The 21526-nt window shown below is 44.1% G+C and overlaps 1 protein-coding gene across 4 annotated transcripts in view; it reads left to right on the forward strand.

Annotated features, from left to right (window-relative positions):
- LOC143935254 (glycogenin-1-like) overlaps positions 1–20427 on the forward strand; it is a 35019-nt gene extending 14592 nt beyond the window's left edge. For 2 of the 4 annotated variants that reach the window (XM_077458965.1, XM_077458966.1), the window contains exons 5-10: positions 2996–3158; positions 5496–5622; positions 6409–6619; positions 8545–8628; positions 15872–15985; positions 20138–20427. In XM_077458965.1, the coding sequence (XP_077315091.1) occupies positions 2996–3158; positions 5496–5622; positions 6409–6619; positions 8545–8628; positions 15872–15985; positions 20138–20296 (858 nt within the window). In that variant the 3' untranslated portion in view covers positions 20297–20427. The other 2 variants (XM_077458969.1, XM_077458968.1) reach the window with 2 other exon arrangements.
- Positions 20428–21526: the final 1099 nt, after the last annotated feature.

The following is a 21526-nucleotide window of genomic DNA, read 5'->3' on the forward strand; positions in this document are numbered from 1 at the left end:
CCTCAATAATAACCCCCCTTCTTCACCCTCAATAATAACCCCCCTCCCCCTTCTCCACCCTCAATAATAACCCCCCTCCCTGATTCTCCACCCTCAATAAGAACCCCTCTCCCCACTTATCCACCCACAATAATAACCCCCCTCCCCGCTTCTCCACCCTCAGTCATAACCCCCCTCCCTGCTTCTCCACCCTCAATAATAACCCCCCTCCCTACTTCTCCACCCTCAATAATAACCCCTTTCCCTGCTTCTCCACCCTCAATAATAACCCGCCTTCTCCACCCTCAATAATAACCCCCCTCCCCCCCTTCTCCACCCTCAATAATAACCCCCCTCCCTGCTTCTCCACCCTCAATAATAACCCGCCTTCTCCACCCTCAATAATAACCCCCCTCCCCCCCTTCTCCACCCTCAATAATAACCCCTTTCCCTGCTTCTCCACCCTCAATAATAACCCCCCTTCTCCACCCTCAATAATAACCCCCCTCCCTGCTTCTCCACCCTCAATAAAAACCCCTTTCCCTGCTTCTCCACCCTCAATAATAACCCCCCTTCTTCACCCTCAATAATAACCCCCCTCCCCCCTTCTCCACCCTCAATAATAACCCCCCTCTCGGATTCTCCACCCTCAATAAGAACCCCTCTCCCCACTTATCCACCCACAATAATAACCCCCCTCCCCGCTTCTCCACCCTCAGTCATAACCCCCCTCCCTGCTTCTCCACCCTCAATAATAACCCCCCTCCCTGCTTCTCCACCCTCAATAATAACCCCCATCCCCGCTTCTCCACCCTCAAAAATAACCCCCCTCCCCGCTTCTCCACCCTCAAAAATAATAACCCCCTCCCGCTTCTTTACCCTCAATAATAACCCCGCTCCCCCCTTCTCCACCCTCTATAATAACCCCCCTCCCTGCTTCTTTACCCTCAATAATAACCCCCCTCCCTGCTTCTCCACCCTCAAAAATAATAACCCCACTCCCTGCTTCTCCACCCTCAATAATAACCCCCCTCCCACTTCTCCACCCTCAATAATAACCCCCCTCCCCACTTCACCCTCAAAAATAACCCCCCTCCCCACTTCACCCTCAAAAATAACCCCCCTCCCCACTTCTCCACCCTCAAAAATAACCCCCCTCCTCACTTCTCCACCCTCAAAAATAATAACCCCCCTCCCCGCTTCTCCACCTTCAATAATAACCCCCATCCCACTTCCCCACTCTCAATAATAACCCCCTCCCCGCTTCTCCACACTCAATAATAACCCCCCTCCCCACTTTTCCACCCTCAATAATAACCCCCCTCCCACTTCTTTACCCTCAATAATAACCCCCCTCCCCACTTTTCCACCCTCAATAATAACCCCCCTCCCCGCTTCTCCACCCTCAATAACCCCCATCCCCACTTCTCCACCCACAAAAATAACCTCCCTCCCCGCTTCTCCACACTCAATAATAACCCCCCTCCCTGCTTCTCCACCCTCAATAATAACCCACCTCCCCGCTTTTTCACCCTCAATAATAACCCCCCTCCCCGCTTCTCCACCCTCAATAATAATCCCCCTCCCCTCTTCTCCACCCTCAATAATAACCCCCCTGGTGCAAGAAGCCATGAAGCCCTCCCCCTCCACTGGGGTGCTTTCCTCTGGCCCCGGGGCCTTTTCCTCTGAGTCCGGGGCCCTTCACTCCAGGCGTGAGGACCTTCCCACTGATCCTGGGGCCCTTTAGGCTGGGTTCACACCTATGCGGGTTTTCCCCTCATCCAATTCGCATGACAGGAGATTGTGACTGGTTCTCTATGGAGCTGGTTCCCATATCTCCATTGCGGCTGGGGAGCAGCTTGCACAGTGCTGTGCGTCTGGGCGGTATTTAGGCAAGAATTTGTCCCTGAAACGAAGAACAGGGACGCTCTGGACTCACTCCTGTTGCTGGGTCTTTTATGACCCCCGGTTCCCACTGCTGAAACTTATCATGCAACTTGCTACGCATAGAGTTTGATTTACTAAAACTGGAGAGTGCAAAATCTTGTGTAGCTGTGCACAGTAGCCAATCACCTTCTAAGACTGGCTATACATTTATATAATTTTCTTGTACCATTTTCCTTTAGATTTACTAAAACTATGTAATATGAGCTCAAACCTAAACACTTTCCATATGTATTACAATCAGGCAGGCCCTTTGCACTACATAGGTGAAGGTAAATCTAAAGGAAATTTAATAAGAAAATTGTATAATGTATGGCCAGCTTAACTTCAGCTTGTTCACTCAAAGTTTGACCAAAAAAATCTGAAAGCTGATTGGTTTCTATGCAGAGTTGCACCAGATTGTTGCACCAGATTTTTGCACTCTCCAGTTTTAATAAATCAAACCCCATAAAGTTGCATGACAAGTCAAAACACATTCAATGATTTCATAGGTGCCGTCTTAATTAATGCAACTCAAGTCACAGCGACAAAAAAAGAATAGGGTCCTGCACGACTACTTTGGTGCGGTTTGAGTGCCATAGACTCCAATGTTAAATCGCAAATGTTGCAAGCAAGTGGCAAGGAAATTGCAAGCAGTCGCATGACTTTGGAGGTTGCATCAGCGCGAACCAAGCTTTATGGCCGTGCAGCGGGACCGTTTACATGTTTTGGGGCCCCTCAGTGGTGGAACACCATGGCCCGGTCACAAGTGCAACCTTTGCGACCCTGGTAGTTCCACTACTACTCAATGGGTTACTAAAATAGCTAAAATAGCAGCAGTTTTTGGTGCACTAATGCTTTAAAGAAAAAAAAATGTCAAATGGTTTAGACTTATGTATGTAGGAGTAGCAAACATTGAACCTCCCAAAGCCTTCTAGCCCATGCCAGCCATGCCCTCTCCCCACTGTCATTCACCGGCTGGTTATCTGGATAAGAATAACATTTTGCAGAAGCTCGCCTGCTAATACTTGACCCATTTTAGTCTATATGAGTGTATATTTCTTGGAAGACTCGCCTGTGCTCTCTTTTATAGGTTCTCTGTAACATAGACGAGCTCTTTGACCGGGAGGAGTTCTCAGCTGCCCCTGACTCTGGTTGGCCGGATTGCTTTAACAGCGGAGTGTTTGTGTTCAGACCGTCCCTGGAGACCTTTGGCCGGCTTCTTAAGTATGCAGAAGATCACGGCAGCTTTGATGGTAAGCCAAGCCATGTCATTGTGCTTCGTCACGTGGCTCCCAACTGTGACAGCCTGATCATGGCAGTTGTAGATTAAACAGAGGCAAAGATGGCAGATCCCTTGGCTGAAAACGTCAGGAGGGTGTACTTCCTTAAAAGGTAGCTGTTAGAAGAAAGATACGGAAGCTATCTTTGCTGGCTTTTTAAAGGCCGCCATCTTCAAGGTGTAGTAAGTCACTATGGTAGAACAAGCATGCAGCCAGGAAAGTCGGGACTCCCATGTTGCACACATTGTGCTGAGATCTGATTGGTTCCCAGCAGTATAATAGTCATCTAGAACAGGAAAATCGTTACAATGATTGTTGTACAAATCATTCAGATGTGGTTTTATCTCTGCACTTAATTGCATTATAGGAAGCACACCCTGCATTAAATATGGCATGTTATGGTTACCCCTAAAAGTGATTAAAATGCATTAAAATGTACATGAAGAAGACAGTAGACGAAAACTTTTTTTTATTATTTTTTATTTTATTTATTTTTTTAAGGTAAAACTTTACATAGTATTTGTAGGGAAATATAATGTGCATGTCGCTGTCAATTAAAAATCTCTTCAGTGATCAAAATCATACAAACACATTAAAACCCACAAAACTGCATGCATTACAACACAAAGTGCGTTTTCAGCCTCAACACTCAAAGTATAAAGATGGCACCTTTAAAAACAACTGTTTACTTTTATATTCCTCTGCTGGATTGCAAGGTTAAATGTAAAGCCCCATCTCCTTGAGACTGCACCATATAGTAACAGCTGTGGGTGTCCGTCTCCTGCATTCCCCTTCTAGACAGCTGGACCCTCATTCTGTTGTTTATAGTTCCTGGACATCTGTGGTTTAAATCAGGGGTCTCCAAACTGCAGTTCATGGGTCGGATGCAGCCCTTTGCTTGTATTTATCTAGTCTTTGGGGCACCCTTCCTCCCACTGACACCAACAATAGGACAGTGTTCCTTCCACTGACACAAAAAATGAGGCACTATTCCCCCCACTGATACCAATGATTGGGTAATATTCTTTCCGCTGACACCAACGATGGGGCACTATTCCTTCCACTGGTACCAATGATGGGGCACTATTCCTTCCACTGATACCAATGATGGGGCACTATTCCTTCCACTGATACCAATGATGGGGCACTATTCCTCCCACTGATGCCAATGATGAGGCGCCATTCCTCCCAGTGACACCAATGATGGGGCACTATTCCGCCCACTGATACCAATGATGGGGCACTATTCCTCCCACTGATGCCAATGATGGGGCACTATTCCTCCCAGTGACACCGATGATGGGGCACTATTCCTCCCAGTGACACCAATGATGGGGCACTGTTTCTTCCCCTGATACCAACATTTGGGCACAATTCCTTCCACTGACACCAGTGATGGGGCACTATTTCTCCAAATAATGCCAAGGTGGCAGTACTATTATTTCTATAGACCTCAATGATCGGGCACTATTCCTCCTACTGATAATGGGGCTCTAATCTTTCCACTGACACCAACAATGGAGCACTATTTTTCCCTCTAATACCAAGGTGGCAGCACTATTCCTTCCATAGATGCCAGTGATTGGACACTATTCGTTCCACTGATACCAATAATGAGGCTCTATTCTTTCCACTGACACCAACAATGGGGCACTATTTCTCCAATGAATACTAAGGTGGCAGCACTATTTCTTCCATAGATGCCAATGATGGGACACTATTCTTTCCATTAATACCAATAATGGGACTCTCTTCATCCCACCAATCTCATCATTGGGTAATAGTCCTCTTACTGACACCAAAGATTGGGCACTATTTCTTCCACTGAAACCAATGATGAGAACCTTTTCCTTCCACTGACACCAACAAGCCCCTATTCTTTTACTAATACCAATCATGGGGCACCATTTCTCCTCCTACTTACCACAGGTACTATTTCATTTTTTTACTCCCGCTGACCATGAAGTCGTGGACATTGATTACTCCCACTGATGCTGGGGCTTTTTCTACTCTCGCTGGCCACAGTCCGGCCCCTAAAGTCTAAAAGGGAGTGAACTGGCCCCTTGCCTGGAAAGTCTGGAGATCTCCGATCTAAACAATCAGGAACACTGCTGCTTATTGCTGTATGTGGAGGTGTGATACCAGATTTCACCAGAAGGGGGAAATATGTATTTTAAGCTCCAGGTCCTAATATAAGCCATGTTTGGAATCAGGGACTATAACAGATTTCTGTGTGTGTGTATATATATATAAAATTTATTATTTTGAACATTGTGTTGAAATTGTTGCCTGATTTGTTATTCATTACAGGAGGTGACCAAGGGCTATTAAATAGTTTCTTTGGTAACTGGGCGACGGCTGACATCAGCAAACATCTACCCTTCATCTATAATTTGAGTATCAGTTCTATATACACATACTCACCAGCCTTTAAACAGTGAGTATTCCTATTTTATACCCAAATAGTGACTCTGAATATTTGCTAACAATTATTGCTTTCTGCTTGGAACAAATTTAGGGGTGCTGACTTGGTCCCACTTGACATCTAGCACTTTATATCACTCTAGCACTGTAAAATTCGTTTTTGTAGGCCAGTGTTTTCATACTGCTTCTACAACCTCTGTAGAAGCCCTGAAAAGCACAGGAAAAATTATAAGAAGGTATAAACCATTTTTTTGTAATCTTTTGCAGTTGTGCTATGAGGTCATGTGCTTCTTGCACTGTGAGGAGCACAGAGCTCAATAGCTTAAGCACAAACTGAAACACACCAATCAGAGCAGTGACTTTTAAATTTTAATCAAAATCATTTGAATACAAAGTGTATCTAAAGCCAGACTTTTTGTCTGTGTGCAAGGGATGAAACCTCTGTCAGGTTTTTATTGCAGTTTGTTTCAACACATGGAAAATTCACCCTCTCGTTTTGTCCTAGTCACCCATTATCAGCAGGACAGAACATGGGAAATCCAAAATTTTGAAGTAACCCTCAGAAGAGAAAAAAGGGCAAGTCTTCAAATGCAGACTTTTGTTGCAATAATAACTCACCTTGGGGAGATTTTCTCTCACCTGTTGTTTATATGGAAAAAGGAAGTGATGGCCAATCTCTCCAATGGGGACACACAAGTCACCGTCCCCAACTAAAAAAAATGTCTTTAGATATATTTTCTATAATTATGTCCAGTTAATATACAGGAGTGAATGAGCAGTTTATACTTTGTCTTCATAGATTTGGCTCCGAGGCGAAGGTTGTTCACTTCATCGGAACCCCTAAGCCCTGGAACTGTAAATATAATCCACAAACCAAATGGATTGTAGAAGAGGAACCTCTGAGTGGGAATCAGCATCTGCCATTCCTGGTGCTGTGGTGGCAGACGTACACATCAGATGTTCTACCGCTATTAACAGAACAGCAGGTGCCAGACAGCCCTGAAAATAAGGTAAATGTGATTAGTAATTTGGCTTCAATCTCTGCAGAAGGGAGCCATACCCTTGCCTGAGATATACTGAATCTCTAGGAAGGAAAGGTGTATGGAGCTACCATTACCACTACCATGACCGTTTGAGGTCTGTGGTGAACTTTGCTTTTTGCCTTGCCTTGTCTGTTGCCTGGTTATTGTTCTGCTTTACATCACAACTCCTCGTCATTTGCCAGATGTCATCCATCCACTATGCTCTTCTCCTGTCTTTCTGTTAGGATACTGTCTGGCTGGTGATGCAGCTTCTCCCAGGGTACATAATCTAAGTACCAGCTGGTCCTCACCAGACCTCCTGATGTTGGAGATAGGACAGAAAACGTTGTGGCCACTGAGGCTCTTTGCTGCAGTTGGTACCAGGTCATGGGCCCCTGGGATTGTGTTACCAGGGATTAGCAAGCACCAGGGAGCTATGGTGTGGAGACAGGAAAGCAGGGTACTGGTACAGTGGACATTAACAGAGATCTTGGCAAGCAAAGAGAAGGCAGACTGTTTGGTTCGGCAATGAGCAGGTGATAAACTGGGCTGGAGATGAGAAAGTAATTGGGTTCAGGCAAGGGTCTTAGCAGGCAGCAAGCAGAAAGAATTCAGACAGTATATGTCGGCAACCAAGAAAGCAGGAGACCAGAAAATGGTCAGATAATGTGGGTGAGGAAAAACAGATAACTGGCTTTGGTATTAAAGCTCTTGTTAAGGAGAAGTTTCAAAGGCTGAGAGCTTAAATACCATTTAGGCAGAAGACGTGCTGGGTGTTGTTTTAAGAAACCCTGGAAGTCCTGGCACTGATTCATAGAATGCCATTGAAGGTATTGGCGTGGATTCTCTGTGTTCCATTGGAAGTCTTGGAAAGGAATTTTGCGACTGCCATTTTATGTCCTGGTAGGGATTCTGTGAGTTCCAATAGAAATCCTGGCAGGGATTCTGCAAGTGCCATTGGAAGTCCTGACAGGGATTTTGCGAGTGGCATTGGAAGTCCTGGCAGGGATTTTGCGAGTGGCATTGGAAGTCCTGGCAGGGATTCTGCGAGTGGCATTGGAAGTCCTGGCAGGCATTCTGCGAGTGGCATTGGAAGTCCTGGCAGGGATTCTGCGAGTGGCATTGGAAGTCCTGGCAGGGATTCTGCGAGTGGCATTGGAAGTCCTGGCAGGGATTCTGGACATATCGTAACTTTCCTATTTTTTTTCCTTTCTCTCTTCCACAATCATGCATAGCTCCACTCTAGTTTGAGTTTCTTGTGATTTTCTCCAATATTCACATAAACACCATACAATTTTTAATAATATTGAATGGAGTTTATTTAAAAAATAAAACAAAATCAAAAGGTACAGTATCACCCATAGTGGCCATCTGGGTTTTTTCTTTTAATCCCTAGGTAATGAAACAGGGAATTTGATTGGTCACCAATTACCAACTGTAACTTAGCAACAACTTTGCTTTTGTTCCTACTTTCTTATCTCCATGCAAAGCTACAGATTCACCTAACCCTTTCACTACCACCAATGTAAGGGATACTTCAGAACAAAACTGCTTGCAGTTTACCAGCCCAGTATCCCTTACGTCAGCGGCATACCCTCCTGCTATAAGCTCTTGGTAACTATGAATCTATAACAGAAGGGTTCCCTAGACTCTACAGAGTAAATTAATGTTTCATTAGCATTTGACAAGCTGCTGATTGCAGCTCTTCATTAAAAATGGGTCTATTCACATGAGCGGGTTTGCACTATGGTGTGCTCAACAGTCCCTAGTTTGCATTGTGTGTACAGTATGTGCTGCAGAGCATTGTTGCAACAAATAGCATTGGAATTTGTATGACCTAAAGCATTCACTTTAAATACTGTGTGCATTGTAATGTGTAATGGTAAATATCTTCTTTTCTTTGTGTGCCTCAGGTTGAAAGGATAGAGCTTCAGATAAAGAACAATCCTTCTTTAGACTCCCTAGAAGAAGTTCCTGCAGGCAATCCTGATAGCACAGTAAGTTTACATGTATAGAGGATCTGTCCCTGAGATCATGTGATCTATATATAAAGTTTGTGAAATCATGTGACCTATGTAGACCGTGAAATCATTTTTACCTAGACAACGCTGGTAACCTTTGCAGTGCAATCACACAGGTGTTGTCACCTTGTAGATAGGATAGATGTAGGTGGACATGTTGTTTTGACCTTGAGTAAGAGGAAACCGATTGAATGCCAGATAAGCTTTTGTAGCAGTTACAGCAAAGTGTGTTGTGTTTTTTTATTTTGGAAAGAAGATTTTAGGTCTCATTTACACATGTGTTTAGTGTCTGACTATGGTTTCCTGCAGGAGACCTAGTGGGGCTTCAGCAAACAGCTGAAAGCTGGAAGCCCTATACAAAGCAATTCAGCATGCAACCATTTGTGGCCTTTCGCATGAAATCGAACTTGTAATGGTTACCTGTATGGCCCTGGACGACAGTTTGTGTTGAGAGTCTAACATCCAGAAGTATAATGGCTGCAGAATCTCCTTCAGGAAACCGTAGTTGGCCCCTAAACCATATGAATAATAGCTGACCACTTTACGCACCTCCATCCGTATTATATGAATTGTCCCAGGCCCTGTAACTGGCACTTTTGCTAGAGAGCTTGGCCTGTTACAGGAAGTGGAAAAATTAGGGATCTACTGGCAGGATCAGCATATTTACAGAGGGGAAAAAAATTATTTTCAAAGGAATGAACGATCTATAATTTTTTATCATAGGTGTGTTTTAAATGATAGAGTCAGAATATCAACCAAAAATCAAGAAAAAACATGTGATACAAATTGAGTTGCAGTTCAGTGAGTAAAAATGGGATTTTTATATACAGCTTACCTGTAAAATCCTTTTCTTGAGAGTACATCGCGGGACACAGGAGCTTCATTGCATAGTGGGTTATATAGGCACCTCTGGTGATTGGACACTGGTTGACCCCAATTAAGGAGAATTCCTCCCCTATATAACCCCTCCCATCTGGGAGGCACCTCAGTTTTGTAGCAAAGCAATAAGAAACCACGTAAAACCCAAGAGGGGCGGGAGCCCTGTGTCCCGTGATGTACTCTCAAGAAAAGGATTTTACAGGTAAGCTGCATATAAAAATCCCATTTTCTTGATCATACATCACGGGACACAGGAGCTTCATTACATAGTGGGATGTCCCATAGCAATGCTCAGATTGAGGGGAGGGAGACACAGATCATAAATATAGGCCGCCAGGGACCGGAGGACCTAAACTGCAGCCTGCAGTACACTGCGCCCGAAGGCGATATCCTCTTGCCCTCTGACATCCACTTGATAGAATCTGGTGAATGTGTGGACTGATGACCAAGTCGCAGCCTTACAGATCTGAGCCAGGGAGGCCTGGTGATGCACTGCCCAAGAAGCACTTACAGCCCTAGTAGAGTGCGCTTTCACCCGAAAAGGAGGAATCTTCCCCTTTAAACCATAGGCCTGAGAAATAACTTGCCTGATCCACCTTGAGAGAGTGGATTTTGACGCCGCCTGGCCCTTTCTAGGGCCTTCTGGCAGAATAAATAAACAATCAGTTTTCCTTATCTGAGTAGTTGCTTGAAGATAAATACTGATTGCTCTAACCACATCTAAAGTGTGCAAAGATTCTTCTTCTGTGGATTGAGGGTCCGGAAAAAAGGATGGTAGGATTACATCCTGATTCAAATGGAAACCCGAAACCACCTTAGGCAGAAAGGACCTGTTGGGACGCATGACCACCCGGTCCTTATGGATAATTAAATACGGCTTCTTACTGGAAAGAGCTGCCAACTCTGATACTCTTCTAGCCGTAGATATGGCTACTAAGAAGACCAGCTTTTTAGTCAGGAGAGCTAAAGAAGCCAGGTGTAAAGGTTCAAATGGTTGCCCCTGTAAGGCCGAGAGGACCAAATTCAGATCCCATGGGCATACCGGAGGTTTAACTGGCGGTTTTGTCCGCATGGCCCCCAATGGCCAAATCTTTTAGCCTTGGAAGAAACACCCATCACGGCGAGTATTGTTAGCCAACCTTCAGGTATATCTGGGGTTCCTTCTCGGAAGAACCTCCCACCTGGGCCATGTAGAAAGCTCTGCCAGAAACTTTCGTGCGCTCTGTATAAACAGTACACCAAGTCTGGTTTTCCCAGAGCCCAGTCCTCCAATGGAGAGGACTTACAGGCAAAACCTTGCTTCTTCGGCTGACGAGGCCCGAGTACCATACCATCTTGGGAGTCAAATATCGGCCCGAGGTATGGATCCGGTTTATTGTAGCCCTTAGGCCCTCGCAGGGACCTTCATAGAGCTAAAGTTTTACGTGACCATTACCATAGACACTGGCGAAAAAACTGAGGTGCCTCCCAGATGGGAGGGGTTATATAGGGGAGGAATTCTCCTTAATTGGGGTCAACCAGTGTCCAATCACCAGAGGTGCCTATATAACCCACTATGTAATGAAGCTCCTGTGTCCCGTGATGTATGATCAAGAAATAAGTATTATTATTATTATTCAGGATTTATATAGCGCCAGCAATTTACGCAGTGCTTTACAATATAAAAAGGAGACAATACAGTTACAATACAATACAAGAGGATTAAGAGGGCCCTGCTCAGAAGAGCTTACAATCTAATAGGGTGGGGTAGGTGGTACAAAAGGTTATAGCTGTCGGGAATGAGCTGATGGAAATGATAGGAGATTAGTTTGAGACGTGATAGGCTTCCCTGAATAGATGAGTTTTCAGGGATCGCCTGAAGGTAGCAAGAGTAGGGGATAGCCGGACCAGTGGAGGTAGCGAGTTCCAGAGGATTGGAGAGGCTCTGGAGAAATCCTGGAGACGAGCATGGGAGGAGGAGACGAGAGAGCTCGAGAGTAGGAGGTCTTGAGAAGAACGGAGGGGATGATTTGGGTGATATTTGGAGACAAGATTGGTGATCTAGCTCGGGGCAGAGTTCTGAATGGCTTTGTATGTATTTGATCCCTTACCAACCAACAATAATTCTGGCTCCCACAGACTGATTACAGAATGTGCTCATGTGGTACACAGATTAGTCCTGTCAATTTAAGAAGGTGCTCCTAACGACAACTCATTATGTATATAAAAGACACCTGTCCACAGAATCTCTCTTCCATTCAAATCCCATCATCATGGGCAAGACCAAAAAGCTATCAAAAGACCTCAGGAACAAGATTGTAGACCTGCACAAGGCTGGAATGGGCTACAAGACCATCAGCAAGAAACTTGGTGAGAGAGAAGGAGACAACTGTTGGATCGATTATTCACAAATGGAAGAAATACAAAATAACCATCAATTGCCCTCGGTCTGGAGCTCCATGTAGGATTTTGTCTCATGGGATAGGGATGATCATGAGAAAAGAGGGGGATCAGCCCAGAACTACATGAGAGGCACCTGTGAATGACCACAAGGCGGTTGGGACCATAGTCACCAAAAAAACATTGGTAACACAATACGCCACCATGGGCTGAAATTCTGCAAAGTCCCCCTCCTCAAGGCACATGTACAGGCCCGTCTTAAGTTTGCCTAATGAACATCTAAATGATTCAGAGAAAGATTTGGGAGAAAGTGCTGTGGTCAGAAGAGACCAAAATTTAGCTGTTTTGGCATTAACTCAACTCACCGTGTTTGGAGGAAGAAAAATGCTGACTATGACCCTAAGAACACCATCCCTACAGTCACGGAGGTGGAAACATTATGCTTTGGGGCTGTTTCACCGCTAAAGGTACAGGCTGAATTTGCCGCATTGAGGGGCCAATGGACAGGGCCATGTATTGTGAAATCTTGGATGAGAACCTTCTTCTCTCAGCCAGAACACTGAAGAAGCGTAATGGATGCGTCTTCCAACATGACAATGACCCAAAACATACCATCAAGACATGAAAGGAGTGACTCAAGAAGAAGCACATTAAGGTCATGGAGTGGCCTTGCCAGTCTCCAAACCTTAATCCTGTAGAAAAAGTATGCAGGGAGTTGAAATTTTCGAGTTGCCAAGCAACACAAGAACCCTTAAGGATTTAGAGAAGATCTGTAAAGAATAATGCACCAAAATCCCTCCTGAGATGTGTGCAAACCTGGTGGCCAACTACAAGAAACGCCTTATCTTGCCAACAAGGGTTTCTCCACCAAGTATGAAGTCATGTTTTGCTTGGGGATCAAATACTTTTATTAGTCACTGAACTGAAACTCAGTTTATAACATAAACGTGTGCTGGATTTTTGGCTGATATACTCTCTATCATTTAAAATGCACCTATGATACAAATTATAGACCCTTCATTTCATTGCAAGTGGGAAAACTTACAAAATCTGCAGGGAAAATTATTATTTTGCCCACTGTATAACTATAGTATGGGGTGGGGGGTCAGAACTGATTTGCTAATGCTAGTAACAAACTGCATCACCATTCACCATATACTGACGTTCATTAAAAAACTGGACAACAGGACTACTTGTTGTGTTTTCTATAGTAGAAAATGCTGATGCATAAATGATTTTTACATTTGAAGTTTTAAAATGACAGCAAACATCTCAGTTGGTATGGATAAGCTTGATTCTTTTCTTTGCTCCAGTTCTATACACCAGCCCCAGTAATACAGTAAGGAAAAAAAGTATTTGATCCCCCGCAGATTTTGTACGTTTTCCCACTGACAAAGAAATGATCAGTCTATAATGTTAATGGTAGGTTTATTGTAACAGTGAGAGACAGACTAATAACAAAAAAATCCAGAAAAACGCATTTCAAAAAAGTTATAAATTGATTTGCATTTTAATGAGTGAAATTAAGTATTTGGCCCCTTCGCAAAACATGACTTAGTGGAAAAACCCTTGTTTGTCAGTCACAGAGGTTAGATGTTTCTTGTAGTTGGCCACCAGGTTTGCACACATCTTGGCAGAAAATTGGGCCACTCCTCTTTGCAGATCCTCTCCAAGTCTTTAAGGTTGAGGCTGACATTTGGTAACACAAACCTTCAGCTCCCCCCACATATTTTCTATGGGATTAAGGTCTGAAGCCCGGCTAGGCCACTCCAGGACCTTAATGTGTTTCTTGTTGAGCCATTCCTTTGTTGTCTTAGCTGTGTTTTTATGGGTCATTGTCGTGCTTGAATATCCATCCACGACCTATTTTCAATGCCCTGGCTGAGAGAAGGAGGTTCTCGCCCAAGATGTGACAGTACATGGCCCCATCCATCGTCCTGTTGATGTGGTAAAGTTGTCCTGTCCCTTTAGCAGAAAAACACCCCCGAATCATAATGTTTCCACCTCCATGTTTGGATGGTGTTTTTGGGGTCCTAGGCAGCATTCCACCTCCTACAAAGCGAATTGAGTTGATGCCAAAGAACTTGATTTTGATCCCATCTGACCACAACACTTGCGACCTTGCGGGCCCTGCAGGATTTCGGTCCCTCACAGTGTAGTGTGTTACCAATTGTTTTCTTGGTGACTATGGTCCCAGCTGCCTTGAGATCATTGACAGGATTCTCCCGTGTCGTTCTGGGCTGATTCCTCACCATTCTCATGATCATTGAAACTCCACGAGGTGAGATCTTACATGGAGCCCCAGACTGAGGGAGATTGACAGGTTTTTTTTGTGTTTCTTCCATTTGCGAATAATCGCACCAACTGTTGTCATCCTTTCACCAAGCTGTTTGGCAATGGTCTTGTAGCTCATTCCAGCCTTGTGTAGATCTACAATCTTGTCGTTGACATCTTTGGACAGCTCTTTGGTCTTGACCATGGTGGAGAGATTGAAATCTGATTGCTTCTGTGGACAGGTGTCTTTTATACAGGTAACCAGCTGAGGTTAGAAGCACTCCCTTTGAGAGAGACTTGGGAGCCAGAAATCTTGCTGATTGATAGGGGATCAAATACTTATTTCACTCATTAACCACTTGATTACTGGGCACTTAAACCCCCTTCCTGCCCAGACCAGCTTTCAGCGCTGATGCACTTTGAATGACAATTGTGCGGTCATACAACACTGTACCCAAATGACATTTTTAGCATTTTTTTCCCACAAATAGAGCTTTCTTTTGGTGGTATTTAATTACAGCTGGGAGTTTTATTTTTTGCTAAAACAAACAAAAAAGATGCAAAAAAAAAAAAAAATCATGTTTAATAGTTTGTTATAAAGTTTTGCAAACAGGTCATTTTTCTCCTTCATTGAAGTGCGCTGATGAGGCGGCACTGATAGGCTGCACTGGTGGGCACTGATAGGCTGCACTGGTGGGCACTGATAGGCATAGTTAAGGTGGCACCAATAGGCACAGATAAGGTGGCACCGATAAGCACAGATAAGATAGTACTGATGGGCACAGATAAGGCGGCACTGATGGGCACAGATAAGATGGCACGGATGGGTGGCACGGATGGGTGGCACTAAGGGGCACTGATAGGTACCACTGGTAGATGGGACTGATGGGCACTGATAGGTGGCACTGATGGGCGGCACTGATGGGCACTGGTAGATGACACTGATGGGCACGGATATGTGGCACTGGGGTGCAGCACCGTTGTTGAGGCAGATTGCGGGCACTGATGGGTGGCACTGTGGGCACTGATGGGTGGCACTGTGGGCACTGCTGGGTGGCACTATGGGCACTGACGGGGGTCACTTATTTATTGATTAGGTGGCACTGGCAGGGGGCAGGTGGGCACTGGTAGGGCTGGCCGTGATCGGGACTGATGTCCCGATCACGGCCGCTGGTGACTCGCCGATCAATAGACGTAGTCCCGGCAAAGGAGGTCCGCGCTGTAGCCGTCATTTGGCTATAGCGCGGATCTCAACTGGTTAAAATGCAAATAACTTTTTTTGAATTGCATTTTTTATGGATATTTTTATTGTTATTCTGTATCTCACTGTTAAAAAAAAAAAACTACAATTAAAATTGATCATTTTTTTGTCAGTGTGCAAACATACAAAATCAGCAGGGGATCAAATACTTTTTTTCCCTCACAGTAGCAGAAGATGGTAATAAAAGACATAATGAATGCATCTAACTGCTGTCTTTCTAGCTGCCGGATACTAGCTCTGTGATATTTTTATTGTTATTCTGTATCTCAGTGTTAAAAAAAAAAAAACTCCAATTAAAATTGATAATTTCTTTGTCAGTGTGTAAACATACAAAATCAGCAGGGGATCAAATACTTGTTTCCCCTCACAGTAGCAGAAGGTGGTAATAAAAGACATAATGAATGCATCTAACTGCTGTCTTTCTAGCTGCCGGATACTAGCTCTGTGCAGCCTCCAGCAGATGACAATGTACAAGATCAAGATCTCCTGCTCTCATCCCCAGTCAACCATGAGCCTGTAAATGAAGATAACATCGATATGGTATTATTACTGGATGCTCAACCATCATCGCGTCTTCTCTACTCCAGACAGACCTCATCTGCTTTGTCATTAATCGTGCCTTTTAATTACGTTGCAATGAAAAAATACTTTGATTTTGACCAGTTCATGCTTATTTCTGTTTTTAGATTTTCTAGATGCTTTATTAGGTGTCTGATAACACCAAAAAATATAACTTTTGTATTATTTTAGTTGTAAATGATCTAATCAGTTTGCCTAGACCCAGACCCAGTGGTGTAATTAAAAAGTGACATTTGGATGCTCTTTTGAGGTGGACATCATACAAGAATGCATAGCTTACTGGAAAATTGAACAGTCCAACATTTCTTAAGCCTTCGCTACCTAAAAAGAAGTCCTCCAGGGTCTTGCGTATTTATTTAACATCTATTTTTTAAAGAGTACATTTGAAGAACATTAACGTTGAGAGCATTTGGCCAATCCCATAAGTCCCCGGACGAGTTTAAGCCCTTGTACACACGGTCGGAGATTCCGACAACCAAATCCGTCGGAGTAATTACGACGGATTAATTCTGGAAGAGGTCCGGAAGTGATGTTGCATACACACGGTCGGACTAAGTTGTCGGAAAATCCGATTGTACATAAAGTGATGACGTTATTTCGTTACGACGGGACTACGTTCAGGCTAGTAGCCAATAGCTTTGGTCTAGGAATTTGATCTGAGCATGCGTGGCACTTTGTCCATCGGAGTAGGCTACACATGATCGGAGTATGTCCGATAGGAGCATTTTGTCAGAAAATGTTACCAGCAAGTTGGAAAAATTGGTCCGTCGGAATATCCACAGTCCGATGCAAACCACACACAGTCGGAATATCCGACAAAACGGTCCGATAGGAAACATTCCGCCGGAATCTCCGACCGTGTGTACAAGGGCTAAGATTTAAAGTTCCTACCACTCTTATGCACGCTGTAGGGCAAATTTGGGTGGAAGTCAGTGAATCAACAAGGTTGGTTTTGGTTTGTGGAACCTTGTGCTACCCCTTGTAAACATGGGAAGAACTTCCAAACCCATTGGAGATAATATCCTTATGCCGCGTACACACGAGCGGAATGTCCGACAGAAAAAGTCTGAAGGAGTCTTTTCATCCTATATTCCGACCATGTGTATGCCTCATCGGACTTTTTTTTCCAAAATTCTGACGTAGAAATAGAACATGTTTTAAATATTTCCGACGGAACCAATTCCTATCAGGAAAACCGCTCGCCTGTATACTGTTCCAACGGACCAAAAACTACACATGCTCTGAAGCAAGTACGAGACGGATGCTATTGAACTGGCAATTGTACTTCCTTTTTCTAGTCCCATCGTACGTGCTGTACATCACAGCGTTCTTGACGATTGGACTTTGGTGTGATCATGTGTACGCAAGACAGTTTCAGCGGAACACCGTCAGAACTCCGTTGGAAAAACCTTCAGAGTTTATACCGAAGCGAAAACCGGCCGTGTGTACGCGGCATTAGGAGTATGAGCCCAAGACCCAAACATTGCTAGGCAAGAGTGTAACCATTTAGCTGACTACTTAACACATGTTCCTCCATTTATCTGTAGTGGGGTTGCTCATACATCCTAAAATGGAAGCCTCCAAATATTTTTAAACAAAAGGGCCACTTTACTGTCTTTCGGACTTTAGGAGGGCTGGATTGTAGCCAGTGAGGGTGGAAAATGTGCTTGGCCCAGTATCAGTGAGAATAAACATGGTCTCCAGGATTTGTGGTCAGGAGGAAGAAGAGTGGTGCCCCATCATTAATATTAGTGGGTATAATAGTACCCTGTATCAGTAGAATAAATAGTGTCCCATTGTTGGTGTCAGTGGGAGGAATAGTGCTCCATGGGCCGACAAAATGCTAGCAAAGGGCCACAGTTTGCAGACCCCTGTCCTAAAATGTGAGAGGTGGCTTCACCTGACGCATAACCAACTATTAGGGGGTAACTATGAAGGTGGAAATGGTGAAACCTAGGGGTTCTTGAGCTGTGACTGATTGTCCTTCCATCTGATGGTACATGTGTAGTTCCAAGGCCGATGCCACTTGGCAAAGCCATTAGCATGACACCAATGATATATTTAGCTGTCTGTAAGGACAGTAGTCTGACCATCATTTTAAGGGTTACATTCTTCTTACTGATCGCCAATGTGGAGGACATTTATCCCATTGATCTCTTGAATTATTGCTTAAGTAAGGGTTTCCTAAGACCTGAAAATTATTTTAGGGATTCCTCTGGGGTAAAAAGGTTGAGAAAGGCTAATATAAGATATGGAGGCCTATTATTTAAGTAATCAGGGATGCAGCCATGAAAGGGTTTTTTAGTGCCATTATTACTATTTTCTACCCCCAAACTAAAGCAGGTTTTATGGTGTATTCATACCTAGGTATGTCTGTTACAGTTTACCTTCCAATATGCATCTATATGAGGTGACGCAGAGTTTTTTCTCACGCCCCTCCATCTTCTATGAGCCCCCAACTCTGCAGCTCAGGTGTTTGTGTTGCAGTCTGTCTTCTGTTGCATGAAAGCCTGTTGAGGACCATGGGATATAAATGGGTGGAACGCATGTGAGCAAGACCTAAGGAACATTTGCCCCTACATATTAGCCAACCTTTCTTCAGAGATTTCACCGAAAATAGAAATATAATAGACGGGTCTGGGTCTTTAAAAGTAGTGAGAAAACATGCACTTATACAGTATTTATTACATTGTTTTATAATTTGTTATATTTTTTGGTGCATCTGCATTCTTTCTTTCCCCTGAACTGAATACCGTAATTATTTATTTGTAATTATCTTTCAGCAATTCCTTCTGCTAAGCAAATCCCTATGCAGCCGTCCCATTTTAGTTGCAGTTCCAAGTTCCAAGTTGTTTTAAAAATTATTATATGTTTTCAGCATATTACTGTCTACAGCAGCCTTTTTCAACCAGAGCTCAGTGGAACCCTAAGGTTCATCCAGAGGTTGCTAAGGCTTTCTTGAGTAATGATCAATTTCTGCTTCATAGATAAGTAATCGCTGACACCATTGATCTTTTAAGCTATTGGGGGATTCTTCCCAATGACCACAGATGTAAAGATCATCCTTACCAGTGATCACTGCACTAATGTACCATGAGCTGTTGATGTAGTAATTATTAGCAGGGGTTCCCTGAGATGGAAAAGTTGTTTCAAGGGTTCCGCAATGTTAAAAAAGGTTGAGAAAGGCTGGTCAACAGATATGCTGTATGAGTTTATGATGTTGTGTTCAGTCAGTAGTTGTAGCTTTGGGCCAACAAACCATGTAGGTTTTGTTCTGATGGTCAATACATTTCACATTCTACAGATGTAATGTCCACAGTCTGCAATAAACAAATAAATAAGGGAGTGATGCGTGTTACGACTTGGAGGGGCAGATACATAAGCTTCTAGAACAGTGGTTCTCAACCTTTTTTGACCAGGTCCAGCAAACAATTCCACATTCTTCCATTCCTACAACAGTAAAAAATAAAGTCTCTCAAACAATAAAAGTATGAGAATGCATAATGGAGGGGGTTAGGAGACTGCAGTAGACTTAGTGGCCCTTGGTAAGGTTTATAGAAGAAGCTTGGTGGGGTGGGGGTGGGTGATGTGGGACACTGTTGGAGGTTGGGTGCACTATGGAACGCCAAAGGCTTTGCCACAGACTGGAGGGCACTGTGAAGGCTGAGGGCACTATGGGCCCCTAACGAAGGTTGAGGGGCACTATGGGAGGTGGGGGCATTGTGGGAGGTTAAGGGATCTGCAGTTGACTGGAAGACACTGTTGGAGGTTGGGGACAATATGCAGGGCCACAGGATTTGCAGCAGACTTGGGGGCACTGTGGGAGGCTGTGTAGCACTGTGAGGGCTGAGGGCCTTCTGGGGGCACTATGGGCCCCTAAGGGAGGTTGAGATGCACTACGGGAGCTGAGGGGCATTGTGGGAGGTTAAGGGATCTTCAGTTGGCTGGAGGCTCAGGAGAAGGAAGACAGCAGTCGAGCAGTGAGTCACAGGCCTGTGGCTAAGAACCACTGCTCTAGAAGACCACAATTGTCCATCTAAAAGTGAAATATTTGTGGTTGCTGTTGGCCTTATTCAATGCTGATGGGTTAAGTTTGTGTTTCATATTCCCCAGGTTCATCTTGTGCAGTCTGCATCGGAGGTGTCCCTCCGTGAGGCAGAAGAGAAACTGCAAAGAGAGGAGCGCAGGGAATGGGAGGAAGGTCACATGGATTACATGGGAAGACATTCTTTCGAGAACATCCGGAAAAAGCTGGACCAGTTTTTACAGTGAAGAGATCATTCTAATTTTTACCGCGGTGCTGTAAACTTACATTTTTCATTATTTATTATGCAGTGACAGCGTTTCATTTTAATCTTTTATTGAGCCCTTTTTTTTTGCTGATTAAAATGGAGTTGAATTGAGCAATGTGAATTCTTAATATTTATTTGGATCCTGAATATTTCACAACTTTCACTCTACTAATGGGATTCTAATATTGGGTGGAGTAAGAGGGCTCAGATGATTTCAGTACCTTAACTTTGCGATGCTGGTCACATGCTACCTGCTCTTTGCCCTGCAATTTGTAAATTTGTTTGCAGACGGGTACTACCTTTTAATTATTCGCCATCGTGACAGACAGAACATTTATGTAACAGGATGTATTTGTTGTCATAGTAAAAAACTTTTAATGTCACTAAATTGATTACATTAGACTTGCTGCCATCATATCTTTGCCCTAGTTACTCTGAACTGTAACCTTGGACACTTAGGCCTTCAACAAGCTGCCATGGCAGCAGGATGGACATAGCAATATGGTGTATCTCCTGAAGTTATTGTCATGGTAACCATAATAAACATTTTCAGTGCCTAATGGGAAGTGGCTCCATACTTCCTACATGTTTCCTACAATTTTTTTTCTCAGTGTAGGTTTGCATGTTTATACTTGCCAACTGTACCAAATTTGCCGGGATAGTCCCACGATGGCTGTCCCGGGATCTTGGTGTGAGGCAAAAGTCCTGCTGTTAGCTGCACCTAAAAACTAACAATGTCATCAGACTACCGGACAGCCAGTTATCCCAGGGGGTGATGACAATTGGCTCACCGCCCTCCATCTCTCTACCTTCTGTACGGGACTATTCCGCTCTACCCAGATTCACCGTCCCCTTGCTGAATGCGAGCGACTGTGCTCCCTTTCCAAAATGTCCAGACTTCTGTTATCTGCGATTCGTCAACTACTCCATGTGTTGAGCAATAATGATCTCCCTACTTACACGAGGACGTGGTCTAGGGACTTGGGAAGGGAGCTCACAACAGCCAACTGGCAGACCTCCTTCCACTTCACCCACAAATACACTATTTCCTGCTATGCGCAGGAGAAAAACTTTAAGCTTATGTCTAGATGGTACAGAGATCACTTTTGCTTACGTAGAATATTCCCATCCACGCCTGCCAACTGTTGGAGATGTGGATCGGCAGAAGGGACCTACATACACGTCTGGTGGGAGTGCAGCAGGATGCGAC

This window comes from Lithobates pipiens, unplaced genomic scaffold (genome assembly GCF_037356315.1).
Source record: "Lithobates pipiens isolate NorthernLeopardFrog02 unplaced genomic scaffold, aLitPip1_a1.2 Scaffold_28, whole genome shotgun sequence".
In the NCBI taxonomy this organism is placed as follows: Eukaryota; Metazoa; Chordata; class Amphibia; order Anura; family Ranidae; genus Lithobates; species Lithobates pipiens.